At 36.2% G+C, this 21,581-nt stretch overlaps 1 protein-coding gene across 11 annotated transcripts in view; it reads right to left on the bottom strand.

Moving 5' to 3' along the window:
• Positions 1 to 21,581, bottom strand: part of LOC127855665 (solute carrier family 23 member 1-like) — a 53,316-nt gene that overhangs the window by 11,628 nt on the left and 20,107 nt on the right. For all 11 annotated transcript variants that reach the window (XM_052391413.1, XM_052391410.1, XM_052391412.1 and 8 more), the window contains 4 exons: positions 15,734 to 15,891; positions 15,193 to 15,293; positions 5,307 to 5,389; positions 1,170 to 1,351 (listed from right to left, as the gene is read on the bottom strand). In XM_052391413.1, the coding sequence (XP_052247373.1) occupies positions 1,170 to 1,351; positions 5,307 to 5,389; positions 15,193 to 15,293; positions 15,734 to 15,891 (524 nt within the window). The remainder of the gene's footprint in view (positions 1 to 1,169; positions 1,352 to 5,306; positions 5,390 to 15,192; positions 15,294 to 15,733; positions 15,892 to 21,581) is intronic.

Raw genomic sequence — 21,581 nt, 5'->3', positions numbered from 1 at the left:
CAGGGAAAACGTGGCGTTATGCATGTCATTAAGGCGATGTACCACTGTATGAGCCTCGCTCAGGGAAAACGTGGCGTTATGCATGTCATTAAGGCGATGTACCACTGTATGAGCCTCGCTCAGGGAAAACGTGGCGTTATGCATTTCATTAAGGCGATGTACCACTGTATGAGCCTCGCTCAGGGAAAACGTGGCGTTATGCATGTCATTAAGGCGATGTACCACTGTATGAGCCTCGCTCAGGGAAAACGTGGCGTTATGCATGTCATTAAGGCGATGTACCACTGTATGAGCCTCGCTCAGGGAAAACGTGGCGTTATGCATGTCATTAAGGCGATGTACCACTGTATGAGCCTCGCTCAGGGAAAACGTGGCGTTATGCATGTCATTAAGGCGATGTACCACTGTATGAGCCTCGCTCAGGGAAAACGTGGCGTTATGCATGTCATTAAAGCGATGTACCACTGTATGAGCCTCGCTCAGGGAAAACGTGGCGTTATGCATGGCATTAAGGCGATGTACCACTGTATGAGCCTCGCTCAGGGAAAACGTGGCGTTATGCTCGCATTAAGGCGATGTACCACTGTATGAGCCTCGCTCAGGGAAAACGTGGCGTTATGCATGTCATGAAGTCGTTGAACCACTTTAGCGATACATAATAAAATGCCTTCTTTGAATTAATCAAGGAAATTTTACTCGATTCACAATTATTATTTGTTCCGCCCATGTATAAACACATACAAAAATACTTGACGTCACTTTTGACTTCCTCTCATATTACTTACAAAACAGAGCGATGTACAAACTGTGTAAATGAAATGTTCGCTTCATCATTAGAGTTCATTGGAATTATTCTGGATTATGAAACGCAGATCGACATGTATTGCAACAACACAACTAAAAAATATCTTAATATAAGATGCTGAAAACCGTGATTTCGCTGATGCCGAAATTATATCATTTTTAAAAAGGCGATACATCAATGCTAGGGGCTGTGTTCAACTCCTTCTGACTAGACCTACAAAATTTAATGAACATTTGTCTATAAAATTATATAGCACTCGATCAATCCGAGAACACACACCGCATTTCTTTTTTTCAAAATACAAAAAAAAAACATATGAAGTGATTGTTAACGTCACTGTTGATGTCATCATGCGACAACTTACATGAAGGCGATGTACCACTGCGCAGAGGCTTTGTCTGCCGCTTCCTTGAAGAGACCGAAGCCAATGAGCGCGATGGTCGGAGTGATGGCAAGTGGACCGATAAAGCGCAGTAGGAACCCTATGAGGCCCGAGAACCCGATCAAAACTTCAAACAGCGAGGAAACCATGATGGCACCCTGAATCTGGAAGAAATAATGGGCGAGGAGTTGAAGGGATATTTAAATGGCATATACATGATGTTTTGTTTCCAAATATATTGTAAATTTATGGTTAATGTGGTATTTGACTGCTTAAAATGTGACTAATATACAGATATATAGTTGTAATCCGGATTTTCACAGCTTTCGAAAAATCTTAATAATATCATCCTCGTGTCACATCAACGCCGGTGTATTATTTATTATTATTAGGAGATAAATTCTCTATCTAATTCACGTCTATTGCAACTGAAAACCAATTATAAGCGCACATTCATCAAAACTGGAATCAATGTCAAAACGTGACGTGTTAATCGAATAGTACACACTTAATGTTATTGTTCTAGTGTCGTTAGTTTAGGAAATCAATATAAACGATTCGTTGATTTATTTTAAAGTAACTGGTATAAAAAAATTTGGACCAATGATAAAAGATATTAAAATATTTTAGAAATGAATCTACAGAAAATTAAAAAACAACTAGTTGAAAGAAAGAATATGTTTTATCCACATGACAAAAAAACACACAGCCTCGACCTCTGGAGACTGATCTTTGACAAAATTGAAGATATGCACTGAGATATGTTCTATTGTATCCGCACAGCACACATCTAACTGCTTTAGTACTTAATGCAGCAAACAATGTTACTCCATAAACACTATCAGGAGAGCGATCCTCGTTCTTATCCGCTACTTTTGCAACAGAAAATCAAATACAAACATACTGGAATCAACGCTTGGAACGGGCAATGCAAAGTTTAACCCATTTATGCCTAGCGTCTAGAAAAAAGGCCTTGGCAAACAGCGTAGACCCAGATGAGACGCCGCATCATGCGGCGTCTCATCAGGGTCTGCGCTGTTTGCTTAAAGGAATTCTGTAAGAACTATTCTAAATATAGAAATAAATATACTAGACATCCTTAATTTTGGAAATAAATTGATCCAATTTAGAAGGATGGGAGAGTCCACTAGGCATAAATGGGTTAAACATGTGTGTGACCTATCCTGTTTTTCCACTTACCACATAACTAACCACAAACCAAAACTATATGTGCAGTTACAGTCAGAAAATGAAATCAAGAATGTCTAAACCTGACGCGTGGACCGAATAATACACACATGTTGTTAGGGCACCGATGTCGTACGTGTCTTATATGTTATGAAACGATTAGGACACAAGTTTAAAAATATATTAGTATACAAATGTTAAATGTATCAACATAACATTTTCAATACAAAAATTAGTGTAAACAAGATTTTAAACAGGTTTCAATCGCATAAAAAATAACTTAACATTTTGCGTACTGTGATGACTCACGCTGGTTACGCGGATACTTTGAAAACGAATGGCACTTCGATTACAGAGAACAACAAAAGCCACGTGCGAGAGCCGACTTCTTCTGCTTTTTAACATTTATGTTCTGTTCATTGAGTTTTCAGACACGGAACATTGTTTGGCCGATCAATGGTATAGTACTTCGTATTGTGAAGAAAACAGTTCGCGGAAAAGCGGTTTATTATATGAGAACAACGATAAATTCCATCGAAAATTATAATTAACTTGACAATCAGTACATATATTAACAAAATAAAAATGCCAAGGAATACATCAAGAACGTATTTACTATTCGAATTCAAAGATCAACATTCTCTTCCGCGACACGTATAATTCAAAAATTGTTTATCGATTTTTTCTATAAACGCTCAGTTAAAAACTATTCCATTTAACACGATATTTACATTAGGTTTCTATTTGTGAATGAATATAGTTGAAGAACTGATGTGTAGAATACAGATACTACTGCACAAACCACTGACTCATCAGCTGGGAACTGCCCATCAATACGTGTTTCTATCCTTTAATCACATGACACTCTCCGGGCAGCAGATCCGCAGTGTTGGCCCAACACTACGGGTCAGTGGTTAAGCGTCCAGCTCTTCTCCTCTCTCATCATATTCTCCATACTGATTGCGCTGGGAATCCTCTGCACCCTATTTCCACGTGGAACAGCCAGGCACTCCAACCACGACTTTTACACTGTTCTTGTAGCTCAGTGTACTTTCCCATTTTCCGCTCATAGGCCTCATCACACCTAGTCTCCCAGGGTACAGTGAGTTCTATCATCACCAGTTTCTTGTCCTCTGGATACCATATAACTATGTCTGGTCTCTGTGTTGTGGGGACTATGTCTGGAAATACCAGCTGTTTTCCTAGGTCGACCTTCATCTCCCAACGCTCTGATTCATCAAGGATAGATGTTGCTGCGGTTCTTGCCTTCTTGGCAGTTTGTCATTCCTTGACGAATTTGATTGTTGGTAATTCGTTCTTGTTGGTTGGTCTTGTTTTTCTTCTTTCCCGCTATAGTATGTCTTCTACCTCCTTGAGGACCGTGTCGTGCCTCCACCTGTAGTAGCGGCCTTGTGTTAGCGCTGTCTGGCAAGATGAGAGGGTGTGCTGCATGGTTCCTGGTTTGTCGCACAGCTGACACTTTGAGTCTTCCACTAACCCCCATCTGTGTAGATTGACTGGAGATGGCAGCAGATCATATACGGATCTCAGTAGGAATTTGACCTCTGACCTAAATTATACAACTCTTCCTTGGCGCGGATGCGGCAGTTATCAGGTTTATCGTACCTAAGAAAACTGGCTTGAAAAACGTGGTATTACCTGAGTTGTTCGCAAGCGAACAACTTAAAACGATTAACTGAAAATTTGAATTATTGTTCTCATCTCTTTGGAATATGAGCACTAGTATGTGTTTCATGGTATAATTTATTTCGACAATACAATACATCTTGGGGATTACAATGTGACCATTTTAGCTTGAAGTTTCATATATCTTTGCTTATATCGATTGTAACGTTGAAGCTTATATACATTTCTCTCGACGTCTGCTTCTTGGTACTACACCGGTACTCTCGCCGGTCTACAACATATTACAGTTCCAAGTATGTTAAAAGTCTCCGTTATCCGATGTGTCCTTTATCGGGAATCAAAGTGCATCATGCATACCATCTAATAAAACATTCCCTGTCTTTGTTCATATTTCATTGAATACTATCAAACGTTGAGTATTTTAAACAAAGTAATTAAATCTACATGCTGGAATAACAACCACTTTGGTAAAAATAATAACTATATACATATACGCATTTCGAGTATAAACTCAGATATCAGAGCGCACAATCTGTTAAGAGTCTGTGTTATCCGATGTGCCCTTTGTCGGAAATCAAAGTGTCTACAATATCATGCATAACACCTATTTAAACATGCTCGATTTTCGTGCATATTTCATTTAGCTCTATCAAAATTTTAACACTTGAAGTACAGTTATCACTCTACATGCTGGAATAGCAAACACTGTATTGCAATATTTCTAAGTATGTTTATTTTGTTGAAATGTTTACTGATCATCCAGTTAATGTTGTTTTCCGATGGAATTTTCTCATTGTTGGCAAATATATACCATTCTGCCTTGAAATTATTTTTTCACATTACAAAAGGATATATTTATCAACTACACCATGTACCGTGTCTTAAAAACTAATATTACGGACATGCATTAAAAAGAAACTTAGGAACTTATATACGTGACTTTTGTTTTTCTTTGTTATCGAAGTATCCGAATTAACAGCGTGTGACTGAAATAGGAAAATATTAGTATTAATGTCGCTTTGATGTTTCCTGACTTTGTGCTACAAAACCATTCTCATTCTAGTTAGTCCTGTCAAACCTGTTCGGTGAAGTTGTCTGTACCTAGTGTGTTATATGCATTTATCTAAGTTTCATTAAAATAATTATAGTATATATACATGTGCTATTGAAAGAATTATACCCGTTACATTTGTCACCTCGGCTTGTACCCGCAAACGATTAATAGGTTTTCCCAACACCTAGCATAATCGGGATTACGTAAATTAGACGCCAATGTCCACATACCTCCCGAATTCTGGACTGCCACATCTCCCGGTGTGCGTCACTTCCGGGTGCCGGAAGAGTGCTGTTCACCAACTGGGGATCCGCTACAAGTAATCATAACTGTCCTTTATCCCATTTATGCCTCGGGGACTCTCCCATCCTTCTAAATTGGATCAATTTATTATAGTACTGTCCCTGGGCACCTCCAGTGTGCAAAAAAGAGTGAAAGCTGATTTATATATCATTTTTTAGGTAAATGTCTGAAGTGTCAGAAAATTTTGGGTGGACATACCGCGTGATGGTAGGTTTTTTGTAATCCAAGATGGCGTCCAAGATGGCCGCCAAAAATGATAAAAAAACAGTTATCTGTTTTTCAGTCTGACCTTTCTGAATTTGAATAAGATTTTTATTTTTTTCTTGAATTAACATTGATAAACATGTTTTTGTCGCAAAATATGTCACTTTTGGCCATATCTTTCGACAAATATTTTTAAAAAAATGACAAAAAGTATCAAACAAATGCGAAAAAAGGCATAAAAATTGAAAGTGAGTGCAAACTTTCAATTCTGTTGCTTGTAATTTTATAAATTATTTCAATTTTATAGCTGTGTAGTGTACGGGCATCAATACTCTTTACATTGATGCTTTTTTCATCTAAAACGGACACGGCATTGTTGACTTATTTCAAATTAAAAGTGGGTGGTGTAAATCAGAATTTAACACAAAATTACATAACTGCCCTATTAGAAATACTTAAAAGTGACTTTGCGTTGTATTTAATAAAAACATCTGTACTATGCGATAAATTCATTGGTTTTGGTAAAATAAATATACCTGAAAAGTAAATGAACAACCCATTCTTTTTTGGGTTTTTTCGAATAAAGGTTGGTTACCATGGTAACGTTTTACATTATTATTGTTGCATGTAAGGAATACAACTAAAAATCATCTTACCTTTATAACATGGCTATTTGCATTATTAATTCATGCGTAAGTCAGCCTGCTTCTTTTTATTACAAGGTATGCAACAGCTAGTTTTGCTTAAACTGAACATGGTTATGTAAACTAATAAAGTACAAGAATCCGGTGCATTTGATACAATATGCAGCTTTATACAGTTTAATAAGGTGCATTTTAAATATATCTTTTCAATGACTCTTGACAAATATATATACGGACATGCATAGTGGTTTTTATTACCTTTGTCGGTTATGTGAAGGCACCAATAACCTTTCTTTTTTCAGAAACCTAAATGAACAAAATGAGTGGAAATCCGAGAAAACGACCAAGAAATGTCTCAGATGATGTTGATGTCACAAGATGCATTATCTGCCAAAATGAAACAAAATATCCAACAACTGGCACTGAAAGAGGCAGGATAGCCATTCAAGAAGCTGCTGAGATACGAAAGGATATAGTTCATGATAGACTGCTCAGATAAGACAATAACAATTTTGTTTATCATGTCACAAATTATTGTTATAAGTCATATACACATAAAAAATCATTGCTTAATTTATCAAACGATAGCACGTCTACTAAAACTGACGATAATAATAACTAGAAATGGCGCGGCAGAGGCCGACGCGTATCCCCACGCCGAATGTTTGACCTAGGTGTGCCCCAGGGTTGGTAATGGGGCCATGCATAGCTGAGATTGACCGTATTGTCATAAGAGAAGTTCATCATCAATTAGAAGTGAATTGGTGTAGAAATGAAGAAGTTATAGTAAAAGGCAATTTTGGGTGGGTGTGACATATGTGGGCAGGGCGCCCCAGGGTTGGTAATTGTGCCATGCATAGTTGAGATTGACCGTATTGTCATAAGAGAAGTTCAGTATCAATTTGAAGTGAATCGGTGTAGAAATGAAGAAATTATAGTAAAAGGCAATTTTGGGCGGGTGTGGTCTATGTGGGCGGGGCCCCAGGGTTGGTAATGGGGCCATGCATAGTTGAGATTGACCGTATTGTCATAAGAGAGGTTCAGTATCAATTTGAAGTGAATCGGTGTAGAAATGAAGAAATTATAGTAAAAGGCAATTTTGGGTGGGTGTGGTCTAGGTGGGCGGGGCGCCCCAGGGTTGGTAATGGGGCCATGCATAGTTGAGATTGACTGTATTGTCATAAGAGAAGTTCAATATCAATTTGAAGTGAATCTGTGTAGAAATGAAAAAATTATAGTAAAGGCAATTTTGGGTGGGTGTGGTCTATGTGGGCGGGGCCCCAGGGTTGGTTATGGGGCCATGCATAGTTGAGATTGACCCTAATGTCATAAGGGAAGTTCAGTATCAATTTGAAGTGAATCCGTGTAGAAATAAAAAAGTTAAAGTAAATGGAATTTTTTGGTGGGTGTGGCCTATGTGGGCGGGCGCCCCAGGGTTGGGATTGGGGCCATGCATAGTTGAGATTGACCCTAATGTCATAACAAAAGTTCAGTATCAATTTGAAGTGAATCCGTGTAGAAATGAAAAAATTATAGTAAATGGAAATTTTTGGTGGGTGTGGCCTATGTGGGCGGGGCGCCCCAGGGTTGGGAATGGGGCCATGCATGGTTGAGATTGACCGTATTGTCATAAGAGAGGTCCAGTATCAATTTGAAGTGAATCGGTGTAGAAATAAAGAAGTAAATGTAAAATAACCTAAAAAAATGAGTGATAATTTCTGACGCGGCCCCACCCCAACCGCTATAACTTTTGACCCAGGGGTCAGATCAAAATTCCAAATAGTGCAGGGTCGCACATATGCTCATAGCTACCATGTGTGTAAGTTTCAAGGTTCTAGTGCTTTTAGTGTAGGAGGAGATAGTGGCCAGGACGGACGGACGGACAGACAGACGGACGGACGGACGGACGGCGGAGATAACCACAATATCCCCACCTTTTTTTCAAAAAGCGTGGGGATAAAAATACTTCAACTCGAATACATCGTTCTGATGGCGAACCAAGAAGCAAGTCACTTATAAAGGAAAGTCATTATAAGACTGTATGTATTGTATGTTGCCAAATAAGATATAAAGGTAAGCATGACAAATCAAGGATTTCAGACAGTTCCATGGCCAGAAATTTTCTAAAGGCTACCGTTTCCATGCAAGATGATGTGTTTTTACGCACATGTGATTTACAAGATGAACATTCAGTGTTTGGCGCAAACTTGTATTACCATAAGCTTTGCATGCTAAATTACTTTAGACGTTACGATGATACGAGGACTACATTGGAGTAAGGTGATAACCGGAATTCACTTAGACAGAGGTTATTTAGTACATGTAAATACAATCTAAAAGCACAGTTTCCCTAAGCGATTTTAGGGACCATTTGAACAAATCACTGCCTGCTAATCAAATAAAATTTAGTAACAGACAATTGAGGATGATGATATATGATCATTTTGGTGAAGATATTTATTTCACTAGGGGATCAAGAATTTTCGAATCTGCCAAGGTAATATCAGCACAAAATGCAGTAGCAACTACAGACGTTGACCCGAATAATATCCTAAAGCAATGTGCACAAGTTCTTCGTGACGAAGTCTTAAAAACTGATTTTGATCTGTGTGATAGATTCTGCGACTCAAATTAACTTAAAGATTCTTGGGACAACACAAAGATTCCTACAGCATGGCACATATTCTTCGGTACTCTCTTTAAGATCGACAAACAAACTAAACGAAGACGGGGTTCAAAATATCACAAAATATCTACCGATTGTGGTACCAATGCTGTTAATGATAAATATGGAAACAATATTGACAACGACACATCTAATGATTCTGACATCGGGGATGAGAATGAAACACTCGATAGTGCTAATGGAAACCATGATGACGATGATGATTATGATGATGATGAGGAGGAGGAGGATGACAATGTCGACGCTAATGTTTATGAAAATGATGAAACCATTCACGACCATGATATTTCTACAGATAATGTGATAGATGGAGCGAGAAGAGAAGAAAAAGAAGATCACAGAGAGAGAAAAACAACCAGAATGAAGGCACTTTTTCAAGTGATCTATTTCAACCTGCACAATGGCAGAAAAAGAACTCCGTTGCACATAATGAATGCACAATCGATACATGACAAATGCAAAAGTAGAGAGCTAATAACCTGCATGAATCATTTTGGCTTAGGCAAAAGTTACAATGAACTGCAGAAATACCACAATGATATGGCAAGCCTAATTGTAACGACAAGTTCAGAAACAGTGCCATTACCAAGTCATTTTCACAAAGACATGTTCACAACCGCAGCATTTGATAATTTCGACCACGAAGAAGCTACATTATCGGGGATCAATGGGAGCCATGACACCGTGTCTGTCCTTTTTAGGAAATGAACAGAAAGCCATTAATTTAACAGACGGGTATCATTCACGGATCAAAACCGTTTCAAGGAACACTACAATGCCAATGTCTACAACCTTATACTAGGCCCTCCAGAAAGCTACGGCTAAATGCGGAGTTCATAGTATGCAATGACACAATTGAAGAAGATGAAGAAAAGAAAGAAAAAGTACGTCAAAGCGATACAGCATGGATATTGAGCAGAATTAATTTACTGGACACAGACAACACTGATAAAGACATGCCACATATGAAGACAACGATCCAGTCAATACCTTCCTGGAGTGCGTTTAATTCCCTCATGTCAAAAGCTGATGTGCCGGAAATGACAGTTGGATTTCTGCCAGTAATCCCCTATCCTGTCACTGATTACCAGACCGTAAACACTGCCCTAAAGAACTTCCAGAAGGTATTAGTACAACTTGACCAAGAGAATCTCCCCGTAACATGCGATGGAGGTGTGTATCACATTGCACGTGAAATTATTATGGCTAATCCGCAGGACTTTTCCGACATTGAACTTATTTTTGGGTAATTCCACATGACTAAGGTATTCCTTGGCTGTATTGGACGCTACCTTAGAAACAGCGGTGCTAAAAATATATGGGTGGAAAATTGTGTATTTGGTCCGAACGTTGTTCAGTCGGTATTAGCCGGTTCTCATTATGCACGCTCGTTTAAAGGCATCTTATTGTTAAGTGAAGCCATGGAACGCCTTCAGTGGAGAGCATTTTTTGAAGAGCATGGACTTTCAGAATACGAAACAGAGTTTGAAACATTAGCAAATCTTCAACAAGCTGTAGCAGCAAAGGATATGGAAAAAGTGTACAGCTGTTAGATACATTCGAAATTACAGCAGTAGATATGTCCCGAAAGTTTACAGTATTCAGAAAAGAGAAAAGTTCAAAAAGCGAGACATTTCTTTATTGGGATCAATTCATAGAGCTTGTCAGACTTTTGAGAAATCATGTTCGGGCAGATCGAGAAGGGGATCGGCTTCTACATCTTTATACAGTACAATCAATTTTGCCTTTCTTTGCAATTTTTGACTGTACGAATTATTTGAGGTGGTGCTCTCTTTATCTGGAAGACATGAGACGGCTTCAAGACACTGCTCCAGATGTATACTCTAATTTCATGAAAGGAATGTTTGTTGTCAAACGAACATCAGGAAATTTTAGAGCTGTTGCGGCAGACCAGAGTTTAGAGCAGACTATAAACAAGTCACAGAAGAGCAGCGGTGGCATCACTGGAAGTTCTAGAAAGAAGGATTTTGTCTTTGAGTGGGAAATGAGATATCATGAGATGATATCGGTCAGCACTCTTCATAGAGAACTTGGCAGAGCAAAGCCTTTTCTTCATGAGCTAACAGTATATCATGAATTTTCAGTTTCAGAAACAAAGGCAAGAGAAAAAAATGTAACAGACATGATGCAATACATAAAGCTGTATGAAAACCCTTTCAAGGTCAACTGCAATACTGATCCAAAGCTACACAATATTATTACACAGGAAGTCATGACCGATGACATTCGTGAGCACATGACAAACGTCAAAGAATAAGGCAAAGAGCTGTACACTGAATTTCGCCGAGAGAGATTAGTTTTGAAAGATAAGGCCCTTTCTGACACCATTCACAGAAACAACATCAAGACATGCAATTCAATCAGTGCACAGTGACCATCAGGAGTCTTGTCCAAGAAGAAGCAAAAAGATAAAGATGTAGCTTTGGGACATAGAAGTATTGAAATATGTCAAGCAAGAGGCCATTGTACAAAGGAAATTTTCAAATATGATCTGGTGCAATCAAATTGCATGTTTGATAAAGAGGGTTTCATAACGAAGCCGCAGAAAAGTACCCTCGTTCATGAGCTCGAGAAATTTATAGGCGAAACGGAAAGCACATCACACTCAGTATGGCAAGAGATTCCAACAGTTTATTTAATAGATGTAATGGCTAATGTGAGAAAAGTCTCCCTCAAAAATATACGAACATTTGGTGACCTCTGCGAATCCTCCATCCAAGATGACCCTATGCATATGCAGTAAAGCTGACAGAATCGATTTCGTATTTGACACATACAATGAAATGTCAATTAAAGATTCAGAGAGAACCAGACGAGGTAATGCAAAACCGATTGAAATAAGTACAGTTATGAAGGACACCCAATTACCAGTACGCATGGAAACATTTTGGCCATCAGGAAAGAACAAGACAAGGCTTCAATACCTATTAAGAACTGCGATTCTTGGATATCAGTGGCAACACAATATTCACATTGTTGTTAGCAGAATAGATCAACCAGAACATGAAACACCATGTGTATCTGTTGTAAATAAAACATTTAACAGCCTGAGCTGGATCTTTCAATGGAAGAAGCCGATGTGCGAATGATTCCCCATGCCGTCAATGCAACTGCCGAAGGATCAAGACGATGTGTTATCATTTCTGGTGATACAGATGTCGTAGTGTAAGCACTTCACTTCTTCAGCATCCTTCAATTTCGTGGACTGCAGCAATTTTGGATCCGTGCAGGAATAGGAAACTCCACTCGATATATCCCATAGCACAAGATTGCACAAAAGAAGCCTGCTTTGTGTAAAATTTTAATAGCTGATCATATTTTAACTTGGTGCGATATGACGAGCAAGGTGGGAACAAAATTGTCAGCGTTGAAAGTATGCCCGGAACAGTATTTAGAGGACTTTGGGAAAAGCCTTGACAAACATGAGCAAGACCTAGCGATTTCAAAAGCAGAAAACTACCTGGTTAAAGTGACAAAGCCCGGTACGCCTTGTACAACAATGGATGAGTTAAGATATACGTTGTATCACCAGCGTAAAGCAATGGACTTGTCTGACCTTCCGCCGACAAGTGCAGCCATACGTTTGCACATACTAAGATGTATATATGTTTGCTATATGCAAATGCATTGTCTTATTGAAGTCACAGCAAATCCCACAGACTTTGGGTTTGAAGAGAAAGATGGACTTTACTACAGTCAAACCCAAAAGTGTTTGTTCCAAAGAATCTTGTGTTGGTTTGTTCCTGCACAAAGTGTTCTACAAAGCGTTGTGTATGCAGGAAAGCTGGTGTACCTTGTTGTTTTTACTGCAAGTGTAAAAGTGGGAAATCAGATGGCTGCTGCAAGAACCCACATGTACTTCTTTCAGTACCAATGGTATTGTAAACTCAACAGCATCCAACAATAGTGATTATTCGGGGTTGCACTCTATAAATTGAATGTATCGCAAATGATCTTTTGACAGAACTCGTTGTCAAAATTAAGATTCATGTACTACACTTCATAGTGCATATTTGATGATAATTATACAGTCATATACATATATCTGTCCTCTGTTGCAATCTTAATACACATAGTTAATTATGTAAACATTACATTATTAATAAAGATTAAGGTATAGTCTAAAATAATGACGACCGACTGTTGGTGACTCAAGTTATATTTCTTCTTTGTATTGTGATTATTTAGAATGTAAAAAATATAATGCTATATATTATATATTTGACTGACTCTGTTACAGATTTCCTCATGTTCTTCACATATTCAATGCAAATTTGTAGTACATGCACATTTGTTGATATGTTAATTTTTATATTGATTATAGCTTGAAAGCATGATATTTGTATTTGTATTGTATCTAGCTTGTGGTGTAAAGTGGTATGCGTGTACATGGCTCTTCGTCGTATTCGATAACAGCACAGTATGTACACAAGCTATGGTTTGCGTTAATCGAACCGTTGATAAATGAAGCATTTTATTTTTCCATTGTTTGTATATTGTAATTATAAGGTGATCGTTATACAATCTTTATACAGATTTACTTTTTATCTGTTACAGATTTACACACGTTTGTTATAAATTATGCAATTACTCAATGTGATATCCATTAATAAACTTCATTGATTTCTATGTCAACCGTATTTTTGAAAACCTTAATTATGATAAAAGTGTGTCTTATATTTCGAAAACCAATGCAATAGTCAACAGTAATTTGAATGCTATCCCAATTTCAATATATCCGAATACTAGTACAGTTTACTAAACATCGTAAATCGTGTGTGGTGTGATCTCATTTGAAATATTTTTTTGCGATAAAGTAATTTAATAGCATAACACTATAAAAAAGCGATTATTGAAAACTTTTAGCACTTAAACTGGAAATAGAAGTATTTCGAAAACTGTACCATGGCAACTAAATACAATAAATTACATAATTAGAAAAAGAAGATCTCATGTCATCAAAAAATGTTTAAAGAAAAAACATAAAAACCATGCGTTATGTTCTGAATTAAAATTGTTGTAACAAAGGTAAAAAATTGTAGTATTTGCAAACATAATTGACTAAAACCTTATAATTACCCCACCCACCTTTAAATTGGAATAAGTCAACAATGCCGCGTCCGTTTTAGATGAAAACAGCATCTATGTAAAGAGTATTAATGCCCGTACACTAAACAGGTACTAAATTGAAATAATTAATAAAATTACAAGCAACAGAATTGAAAGTTTGCACTCACTTTCGAAACTTGTGTCGATGTGCCGTATGAACGTTACTATGACAGTGGGACATTTCCTAACAGATTGCATGTCAGTTTTACACGAATTATTATTGACTGTACAAACAGTAGAAGCAATTGTGTAAACTATGTTTCGTTGATGTTCATGTTAAGATATATGTACCATGTCTTCTGAACCAAATTCTTGTTGTAATTCATCAACGTTTACATTGTTCATTACGTTAATATGGTTTAAAGGGGCCTTTTCACAGATTTTGGCATTTTTTTAAATTATTCATTAAATGCTTAATATTGATAAATGTAAACATTGGATCATAAAAGCTCCAGTAAAAATCAAGAAAATAAATAAAAAAAGTTAAAGAACATTGCCCGGAGCAGGTTTCGAACCAGTGACCCCTGGAGTCCTGCCAGAGTCCTGAAGTAAAAACGTTTTAGCCTACTGAGCTATTCCGCCGAGTACACATTCTTTACGTATTTTATACATTATATAAGCAATCTTCGTAGTTTCACAAAATTTAACGATAAAAACAGAACGGGCTCGAGTGAGACTCAAATTTGACGTCGTTTCCCGTTGCGAAAGCCCTAATGACTATGGCACGGTGGTCGACATGGTCATTAGTTTGCATATAATCGGAACAACTCATATGACCTTATTGTTCAAGTTTAAAACAATAAGGGTACTACTGTTCGTGGTGACACACTAGAACGACAAACCGGAAGTAATATTTTCAGTTTTATAATAAGATAACCTGTTGCAGTGCAGGATGGGAAGGCTTTTTAAAACAAACAATTTAAATACATATATATTTTTTAACATTTTTTTTTCAAAAGATTAGGTATAATACTTATGGCAATATTGGCTTGGTCATGGTACAATTTTAAGTCAAACATGGGATATGTAAGAACGAATCAATCTGCGCACGAGTAGAATTACAATTATTAAGAACAAATATGGCCGCCGCGCATGAGAAGTGTGATGAAAAAGTATGGCGATATTTAACTACAGAAAAACGTTACTTACTTTCCCTTGCTTTTGTGTATTCGCATTCCCAGCGCGGAAGTGCAAGAATGGAAAAAGTCGGGGTCAGAAAGGCAAATGTGGCGCCTTGAATGATCGGCAGCCTGCAATGAAACTATGCAAAATACAGTAATTTATAAAATATCCGAGTTATGAAGCACTGCTCTGGAAATTAGGAAAATATCGTATTTCGTTTAACTGAATGAAAACTATTCTCAGAATATTTATTAGTCAGACAGAACCCCTTCGACGATTGTGATCAGTATCTGTTAATATTATACTGTTTTAAATAACCGTTTTACTAGGTAAACGAAAGTCATAGTGTCAATTGCATAACCGATATCAAACTATTATTTTTGCATTACGTATACAAAATGTTGATTGCCCAAAACACGTCAACATGCCAGAATTGTTACAAGTCCTTTGTTTTTGCATGTCCGTTCTCGAAAGATTCGTAAAAATATATATCAAATTGCACATGTCACTGAAACGAAATATATGCATAATAAACACGTGGTGCAATGGGAACTGAAAATCAACTCACCTAACGCCAATTGTTGTCTGAAGCAATGTTGCTATGCCGGACATGAAGAATATCGTGCTAATAATCTCGCTGAGTCCCACCATGTCCTGGTCGATACAGAGCGCCGGGGCCAAGACCAAGGGTACGGTTATAGTGGAACCAAACGCCGTCAGATAATGCTGGAAATGAGAAGCTCGGTAAAAAGGGGCCGTTAGTCAGTATTCCTTGGGGCGCAAAAAGCTCAATGAAAACACAAACGTGTATATTCACTTAAATCGTGAACATCCACATGTCTACTACGGTGGCATAAAAGGGGGCATAGAAAATATTTTATTTAGCGTTCTCTATGACGTGTACTGACGTGCGCACGCGATATCTATGACGTGCGCATGCGATAGCGACGGCGTTTCGAATGCGATCGCTATGACGTGCGCACTCGACAGTTATGACGGTCGCACGCGGTAGCTATGATGTGCGCATGCGACAGATATGGCGTACGTCCTAGCTGACCAATGACAAAACGTATCAGATCGGACTTGGTAGCGCTTTCGCGAGAAATAATGACCAATGAAACTGACAAACACCTATCGCAGTTTGTCAAGAACATGACTACGCTATGACCCCATACTGGTTTGAGCATTAATATGTAAGTTAAAGTTGGTTAAAGGTTGTAGAAAAATTAATACGATCAACAGTTATTTAGTCAATGTTTGGGATTTCAATGTTATGAAGTATGGGATTCAGTGTTTGATGTAGTGGTATAAAAATAAAAATACTTTTAAAATGCCAATTGTCAAAAAAGCACTTGACAATAAACTTAGAATTCGGATACTGAATAGCTCAAGAGTATACACATCTGTCATATTTCTTAACGTCCATTGTTGAAATTCAGTGTTGGAAATGGCGTGTTCATTTTTATATAACATCCTTCAAAAATATAGTATATCTCGAAGTTTCTCATCGAATGCCAATGATTCTTGGTTAGCGTGTTCACTTGCATGACTACTGTGTAACTTCGTAAATGATTACAGTGTGACTTCGTAAATGACTACGGTGTAACTTCGTTAATGAATACGGTGTAACTTCGTAAATATTAGGCTCTTGGCTGCCTCCCTTTTATGTTAAGTGCATCTAAACACGCATACTTATACAACACTTTGTTAAACAATAAAATGGAATTGTAACGACGAAATATTGAAGAAATGTAAATCTACATAATTTTTAAGTGCTCAGATATATTTTCACTAGGGATGGGACCGAATATCCGAATATTCGAAAATCGGCCGAATATTCGAATCCAAAATTCATATTCGAATATTTAATTTTTATGCAAAGACACTTCCAAAAAAGTACATGTACAAAGTCGCAGTTTTGGTTTCCATTATAAGTCATTGCTTTGATAACAGCTGCCATCAATGAACGAGGTGTTAACTGGCAAACGGGAGGGTATAAGGAGAGGGACCAATCGACAATTTTCTCTCAATTCAGAGTTATGCAATATATACAAATTATTTTCTGAAAATCAGTCAAATATGAAAGTCAATTTATGTGAAACATTAACGTTTATTGATAAACATTTAAAAATCTGTGTCTGTACAGGTTTTTTAAGCTCAGCGGTCAATTGTATAAACGGTGGTTAATATTAGCTGTAGTAACTTGATAAGCGCAGTTATTTACCGCCATTTATTTGTTTTTGTATAAACGATGGTTACTCCGTTATAACCTAACCATTGAAATTTGTAAACTTACCAAGTTACCACTGTAAAATTACCAACAACGCCAATCCTGAAAATGACGTCGTTTTCGCGCAATTTGTTAGACGAACATTGTCCAATATAGCCTTTGACTCTGTCCCAAAAGAAATAAGCGAACAACGGGCTTAAACCTTTAGTGAACGAGAGGTGGACGTTTTAAAGAACTTATTGAAAGAACATCTTCATAAAATCAAATCAAATAAAAGCGGTCACTTGTTTCCTTATATGTAATGGACACCGTGCTCGTTGTAGTCAGAAACTTGGTACAAGACATTATTTAAAGCCTCATTGGCACTCAAAATCAACGAATATTTCGAAAACTATTTCATAACATAAAGTTAACCCATAAAAAATCAGTGTTCCTTAAACCTATAGCCAAAATTCGAACGCTAGATGTGGTCTGGTAACATAGATTTAACAAGATACAATGTTACCAGACCACATCTATCGTTGAAGTTTTGGCTATTAAAAGTAACAATGATTTTTTATGGGTTCACTTTATTTTACGAAATAATGTACGAAATATTCGTTGATTTTTAGTGTTAATGGGGCTTTAAAAGGATCTGCCTGGTTATGATGTTTACGCATTAAAACGCAAATCTCATTAATTTATCGTGATGATATAACTATTTTGGTGAATTTACATTTATTTAGCGACACGGATTCAATTCACATGGACCGAAGTATGGTGCAACGTAGCAATAAGACGAAACGAACACATAAAGTTTAATATATGTTGTCACAAGATTTATTTTCGAATCCCGGGTAAATACAGTTTCATGCAATTGCAGTGCACGTTTTTCAGCAATAAAACGAAACTAAAACATGCTTTTTACATAATTTCACTAAATTTATTATCGAATCCCGCCTGTTTAAAGTTTTAAGCAATAAAAGTGTGCGTTTTGCAACACCTCGTTTTGCAATATATATTCTATATTTGAAATATGAAATGAGTAAAATACACATAAAATAATTCTTTGAAACGAAAGCACTTGCATTGAACATCAAATTAACTACAGTTTGTATTTTAGAAGCTACTATGTATTTAATGTTCATGCCATTGAGCCTTAAATATTGGGGACTTAAAATGATATTAAACTACATTCGTTTCAAGTTACCGAATTATACGTACCATCACTAAAATTGTGTTTCAGTTAAGCTTTATTTAATTTAATTATCGCATTGTTGATAAGTCTACTTATTGTTTTATTCATTTAGCTTACCGTACCTTATATAGGTTGAATAGCGATTTTTTGTGAACTTATAGAAGGTTTAAACGAATATCGGCACAAATTGTCTTATATCGGGACGCCGGGACAATCAACCAAATCGCGGTCCCGTCGAGATCTGGCATATATGTTTTAATTTCGCTATCCATATATCAAATCAATGATCATCTAATCAGAATTTATTTTCTCAAATTTATACCAATTACTTCGTCGTGGTTCTTAATTCCAGAACAAATAGCGAAACCAAAAGCATACATATGATCGATGGAAAGTAATCCAAATCAATTAGAAGTATTGTAATAAATTAGAATTACGGTAATGTGTTTTCCTGAAATATCTTACATCTTATGAAACTAAACAGTATTTATTTTAAAAGAAGAGCATAATAATCAATGATCTTAAACAAATATATATTACTCTATCCAACTTTTCAAAGCTGCACGTAAGATACGATTTATAGTGGCATTTGTGGCAATCAGGAATAGTCATTTGCTCCGGACGGTCATAGGTTCGGACATTTTAATAAAAGGCTTAGCAATCGAATATTCGAATATATTCGAATAATGACAAACGAATATTCGAATATCATTTCCAGTATTCGTTCCCGTCTTTAATTTTAACAGATGAATGATAATATTGAAATGTAAAGAATGGATAAAAAAATCTCAACTCACGCGCTGCATGTGCGACGTAACCTATTAGAACTTTTTTATTTCCAAATTTCAGTTAATAGATATTGTTTGAATTAAACTATTCAGTTACTACGTTGTGCATGTATTTTTTTTCCAATAAATTCACTTTATTAAAACACATTAATGACATTATTCAACTGCAATATTAAAATATGAGAAATTTGATTGTAACAAAATAGCCAAATGTCAAAACAAAAACAAGTGGGTATAGACCTTGCGACTAAAATAATGAAAGCGCTGAAGGCACTGAAGTTGTTCGCTATTGCATAATTTAAGACGCAACTCATTTTTTCAAAATTAATCGCAAGTTTGAAATGAACACACGCCTTTCAAATTTATGTTTGTGTCACTATACAGTTAACTGTTATGGCATGTAAGTAAAATGGAAGATAATAAAAAGTTAAAGTATTTAATATGTTAATAAATCTTTGTTAAATATATCATTAAAACTCAATAATGTATGTATGTTAATATGTGTTAAAAAATTTCCCAAACTGAAAAATACACTTAATTTATTTTTCGAATCAGGTTGTTCACACTTTTTTTGCCCTTTAATAAATCAAACACATGTTAATATTTACTTTTTGAATTTTTTATGCAATGTCCCACCAGGATTAAACAATTACAATTGAGGCCTGTGAAATTAACAATTGGCCTGTAAATTATTTCTCCTCGTAGGCCAGTCTGGCCTGTAAATTGTGACGGTCTTTCGCCATGTCTGCTCTGAACTCGTTGGTGGGTAACTCACAAATGACTTTATTCATAGATTCACACAGATATACACCTCAATACAAATAACCCATGACTGCATGCTTTAACAAGACAATACAAGATGTGTTCCTTACATTACAATACATGAAATCCCCTTTTCTTTCTGTTAAAAAAATTATAAATACATGACACATCAACTACTGTATCGCTACATATGCGAAAAGGTATATGAAAGAAAGAAAATAGCATAACATGTCGTAACACATTCTATACATCTCTGTTCATGAAATCATAATGGGACTTGGTCTGTTAAACCTCAGAGTTTTAAATTGTTATTGAAAATAGAACATTCCATATGAACAAAATTCAATTTAATTAATTAAGAACTTCTCTTAAATTAAATAGTGGATTGAAGTTCATAAAATCAAGTTATCAATTTTACAACATGTACGACAAAATTATTCACTAAAATAAATGTTCCCTATGTTTCCACAAAATTGTCACTATTATCTCAGATTCAGGCTTTGTTCAGGACATTTTTTTTTCTAACAAATGCCTAATACATTATATATGGAGAATTAGGCAGAGTATCTTTTAAAACTATACATATGTATAAGGCTATTAAATATTGGTTACGAATTCTTCAAACGAAAGAAAATAAGTATATTCTTCTTGTGTATAATTTATTAAAGAATGATTTAGAATTGTATCCCAATAAAACAAATTGGTGCTCCTTATTGAAGAACTTATTATGTTCGCTTGGTTTTGTTGATGCCTGGACTTTTCAAGGTGTAGGTAATAATGACATGTTTCTATATATTGTTAAGCAGAGATTAAATGACCAATTTATACAGAACTGGTACGCCAGATTAACTCAGTCTAGTAGAGCTTTATTCTACAACACAATTTCATCTTTTAGATTTCAACCATATCTCGAATGTTTTAATATAAGCAAGTTTTGTCAATCGTTTTCTCGTTTTCGAGTCTCATCGCATAGATTGCATATTGAGGCTGGTCGATGGACCAGACCTTTGAGTACCTCAATAAGTGATAGAAAATGTGCAAGATGCAATACAATTGAGGATGAATATCATTTTGTTATGGAATGTGTAATGTATACTGACATAAGGAAAAAATATATTGGCAGAAAATATTGGTTTAGACCTAGCATGGCTAAATTTATAGATCTTATAAAGTCAGAAAATGAGAATATACTTAGAAACTTAGGAACCTATATTCATAAAGCATTTATTATTAGAAATGAGGTAATGTATAGAAATTGACATGGTAAAATTGTTGCAAAATGTGTTTCGTGTGATACTGTAAATACATGCTTTCTATGTGTTTGTTTGTACTTGAATTGTATATATTTCATGTTTTCAATGTTTTTCTGCTGAAACTGTTAATATGTCTGATGTACTATGTATGTTCCTTGGTATATTACAGAAACCATACGCAAACTATGTTTACATGATTGTTGGTT

Source organism: Dreissena polymorpha, chromosome 13, assembly GCF_020536995.1.
Source record: "Dreissena polymorpha isolate Duluth1 chromosome 13, UMN_Dpol_1.0, whole genome shotgun sequence".
Classification (NCBI taxonomy): domain Eukaryota; kingdom Metazoa; phylum Mollusca; class Bivalvia; order Myida; family Dreissenidae; genus Dreissena; species Dreissena polymorpha.
Note: the sequence above shows the minus strand (reverse complement) of the source record. Positions and strands in the feature narration are given on the sequence as shown.